This window comes from Miscanthus floridulus, chromosome 1 (genome assembly GCF_019320115.1).
Source record: "Miscanthus floridulus cultivar M001 chromosome 1, ASM1932011v1, whole genome shotgun sequence".
Taxonomy (NCBI): Eukaryota; Viridiplantae; Streptophyta; class Magnoliopsida; order Poales; family Poaceae; genus Miscanthus; species Miscanthus floridulus.
Window position 1 is genome coordinate 130,306,905 of NC_089580.1, and position 4,074 is coordinate 130,310,978.

The 4,074-nt window shown below is 52.2% G+C and overlaps 1 protein-coding gene across 1 annotated transcript; it reads right to left on the reverse strand.

The window, feature by feature from the left end:
* Positions 1-2,778: 2,778 nt before the first annotated feature.
* LOC136493565 (uncharacterized) lies at positions 2,779-4,074 on the reverse strand. The gene is made up of 2 exons (XM_066489665.1): positions 3,158-4,074; positions 2,779-2,879 (listed from the first exon to the last, which is right to left on the reverse strand). The coding sequence occupies exons 1-2, from the start codon at positions 3,699-3,701 to the stop codon at positions 2,836-2,838; spliced, it is 588 nt and encodes a 195-aa protein (XP_066345762.1). The 5' UTR covers positions 3,702-4,074; the 3' UTR covers positions 2,779-2,835.

Consider the following 4,074-nt stretch of genomic DNA (forward strand, 5'->3'; position numbering starts at 1 on the left):
AGGTCGCTCGACGACCTCATCGCCCTACGCGATGAGAGGCCAATGACTCGCCCAAAGTCTGCATCATCCAGCTCACAGACGCTCGGGAGGAAAGGTCCAAGGTCGTTTGACGACCTTGTCGCCCTGCGCAATGAGAGATCAATAACTTACCTGAAGTCTGCTTTTCTGAACTCATGGGTTCAGACCCGACCGAATGGGTCGAAGAACAACGAGGACAAACCCAAACAACACAACCTCAAAGCGCATGCAGTCAAATCGCATGTAACGGACAAACGCAAGCCTCCCAAGGTGCCCCGTGGAAGGGCCCAAAGTTGCCCCGTGACCTCGCCTCTCGGCGTAGCGGAAAGTCGATAATCCACTCGGAGAACCTTGGTTCAACATCCACGAGGCCAAATCCGGCCAGACGGCCCGGGGGGCTCACCCTGGCCTCGCAAGACAGCCACGACAACTCAAGAGGGAGGATTCCTTGAGCTTTTATTCATATCGAATATGATTACAAAGCAATGTGCGGACGATCCGCACACAAGGAATACAAAAACTGATACCACCACACCCTAGTGGTCGTGTCGCTGAAAGGCCCTCAAGCGATGACACTATAGGGGAGGCGAGATGAAGCAAAAAACAAACTCGCAAGCCCCGTAGTGTCATAGCCCCAGGGATCAGAGCGTAGGTAAAAAGAGAGCGGTAGGACTACCTAGCTCCAACAAGCACCTTAGCAACCACTCCGGCGCCAAGATGGAGCAAAAGGGAGGCCAAAGTGCAGCCATGCCACAAAGGCTACACTGCCAGCTACACATCAGTCATGCCATCCTCTCCTTCTCTGCTCGCAAGATCCCTTCTGGCACCAGCCGTTAAAAAGGGCAGTCGCCTCCCTCTCATCCCCACGCTCTCTTCACGGGAAGGTGGGAGAAATTTGCAACTACAGCCATGGATGATGCAAATGGAAGAAAAGCCCCAATTTATAGGGCCAAAGGTGGATCAAATGACCAGGGGCCCCCATGCCACGTGGCGCGCCACGAAGGGCCACAGCCAAGGTCAGATGCCCGCGTAAGGGCAAAGAACTCTGGGCCTCCCAAAAGTGGAGGCATAATAGGGGTCGACGAGACCACACGGCTCCTCCCGAGTCACGAAACCCGAAACATGGCACACTAACATGGCAGGGCTCATCGATCGAGAATCACATGGTCAGGACACCCTGACGAGACGGGGCACAACATCCACCTGCCGCATTGAATACACCAACCCACAAGGGGTCGAGCAACAAAGCTCGAAAAGGCCGCGACCACGAACCTACGCTCTAGCACACACGCGCATCAGCGCTTTCACGATCACTTCGTGGTCGTAAAAATACTCAGGGGCTACTATCGGGGTTGTAACCCCGGGGTGTCTCAAGGCACCGACTAGTCAGTAGGCCGTGCGGCCTGCAACACAATGGCTAACAAAGGCCCGAACGACCGAGGCCTAACGAAAGTCGAGCGAAGCGGGCCAGCCACCAAGGCCGAGGTCATCCCCGACCTCTTCCACCCGCCTTAGTACATGACACTCGCAAGATGCATGACCTCTCCCCGTCACGACCCCCGAAAGGGATGAGGGGACATCGAGCGCAGCTAGGCGCACCTGCTCTGACAAGAGCAAGCATGCCGCACTGACCCCGTAAGGACCGAGGGGACAGTAGTCACCTCGGCCCGGTCAGACTCCATCCCTGTGCCATGCCGTATCAACGAGACAACACCGCACCACGGTGGCAACGGGTACGATACCCACCGTCCAAATACGGACCGACTAGGCGCTTGTACGATCCCACCCACTATGAGATGGGGATCCACGACAAGGGGCCCGACGAAAAGGCCATCTAGACCGGTAGAGTGCCCCGACCCCGACGATCGGGGTCGTGGCCCTTGGCCCCATGAAGCGACGGAGCGAAGGACGACCTGGGGCGGCTATCTACTTCAGGTACGATGCCCCTGGGAACCAGGAGAGGATGACGAAGGCCACGACCGGACGTGCAATAGAAGACAGCGTAGCTTGCAAGCCAAGTTAGCTAGGACCTCCCTCAGGCTCTCGACCCTTCGGTCGGGAGAACCTCCTCTTTGTATAAGCCCTGGCCCCGAACTCTATATAAGGGCAGCCAGGGCACCCATCTCGGGACACGATTCATATCCTCTATCATTCCATTCATTCACCATTTTAGTAGGGCTCCTGAAGCTTCTCTTCGGGTAGCCCTTCTCCTAGCATATGTCCTTCCATCTCTTTCACCACTCTTGCACCCCCCATTGTAAGAACTTCAGAGCATTCAAGCGAGGAACACACACTCGATCATCTCTGAGACTGGACGTAGGGCTCCAGCCTGAACCAGTATAAATCCTCGTGTCTATTGTATGTTACCATCGTCTTCTGAGAGCAGCGCGGCAATCGTATAAGTTTATTAGTTTGGTTTACAAAACACCAACAGATGTACAGTGAGAATAATCATCAATGAAAATGACATAATACCTGTGGCCACCTTTGGAAGCAAAAGGAGCAGGTCCCCATACATCAGAGTGTACAAGAGCAAAAGGTTGAGTAGTTTTCGAATCACTTGAGGAATAAGGGAGTTGAATCTGTTTTCCTAGCTTACAACCAGTGCACTCAAAGGAGGGATCAATGGATACATGACCGAGAACACCCTGCTTGACTAAGGTAGACAAGCGTGAACCACACAAATGACCCAAACGATGATGCCATTGGGGAAAAGTAGCCGCAACAAAAGCTGATGACGATGCCGTGGAGGAATATGATGGCGATGCAAGGGACGGCAAACGAAGATGATCAAGGATGTAGAGGCCGGACGAACCCCTATGGTGACGGCCAGTACCAAGAAGAGCTCGGGTTCGGCGGTCCTGAATAAAGCAAGAGGTATCATCAAACCCAATAACACAATTCAGATCAGCAAGTTGACCAACAGAAATTAGATTCATGGAAAGTTTAGGCACAAGAGAGACATCAGAGACAGTAAACTGAGAGGTAGCAAGATGACCCTGATGAGTAACTGTGCAAAAGTTACCATCAGCTGTTTGAACACTTCGAGTATCAGTGATAGGATGACAAGAATCCAAATGAGAGGAATTGGAAGTCATGTGAAAAGAAGCTCCAGAATCCAACACCCAACAAGTAGTACCTGAATGTGATGTAGAAGACAAGGAGCTGGCTGACATGTATCCACTGAATGGAGCAGAGGGGATGCTGCTATTGCTGGATTCCTTGCAGAGTGGAGCTGCTGTTTGAATGCTGTCAGAAGAAGTTGCAGCTGTCCCACGCCGCGAGGTAGCACGCTTTGCTTTCATTTCAGCTAGGAGGTGTGGGTACTTCTTGAAACACTGCACATCAGGATGATTTGTCCTGCCACAGTGGCTGCAAGGAGTCTTGGCTGGGCCTGCAACTTGAACAGGCAGGGGAGGAACAGCTAGCACTGAATGCTGAGACAAAGGTGAATTTGCAGCAATAGTCCTGAGACGTGTCTCCTCAGCAATCAAAGCGGACAGTGCCTCAGACAGAGTTGGAAGAGTAGGCCTCCCAAGAAGCTGAACACGGATGGGTTCAAACTCAGATCGCAGACCCATCACAAAGTCAAACATAGTATTTTCCTGATCATACTTGTCTCTGGAAGTCCAAGAGATGGCACAATCCTTGCATAAGGAAGAGGGCTTGGGTTTGGGCACCATGGAGGCAAGCTGACTTGATGACTTAGTGAAGATTCTGACGAATTGAATATCGGAGAGCTGAGCTGCTTTGTTGGTAGCAAGCTTTCAAGTGATCCCACATTTCCTTCGCCGTACTGTGATCCTCAAGACATGAGCGAATGCTCAACTCAACATTCATGCTGATAGCAGCCATCATACGGTCATCATCAAGCCACCAATCTTTGATCGCTTTATCATTAGCATCAGTTGAGGCTGCAGGTGGATCCTCAGTGAGATGTGAGGCATAACCACAAGCTTGCAGCAGCATTTTGAGAGAGAAAGCCCATTCTCTATAATTTTGACCATTGAGCTTCACATCCAGGGGAGGCAAGCCAAAGAAAAGGCCGTAGGCATG

Excerpts from the sequence above, each read along its gene's own strand:
- LOC136493565 (XM_066489665.1), bottom strand. The coding sequence starts at position 3,701 with ATGGTGCCCAAACCCAAGCCCTCTTCCTTATGCAAGGATTGTGCCATC. Across the intron at positions 2,880-3,157 it reads GTCTTCTACATCACATTCAG|GACCGCCGAACCCGAGCTCT; the intron begins GTACTACTTGTT and ends TGCTTTATTCAG.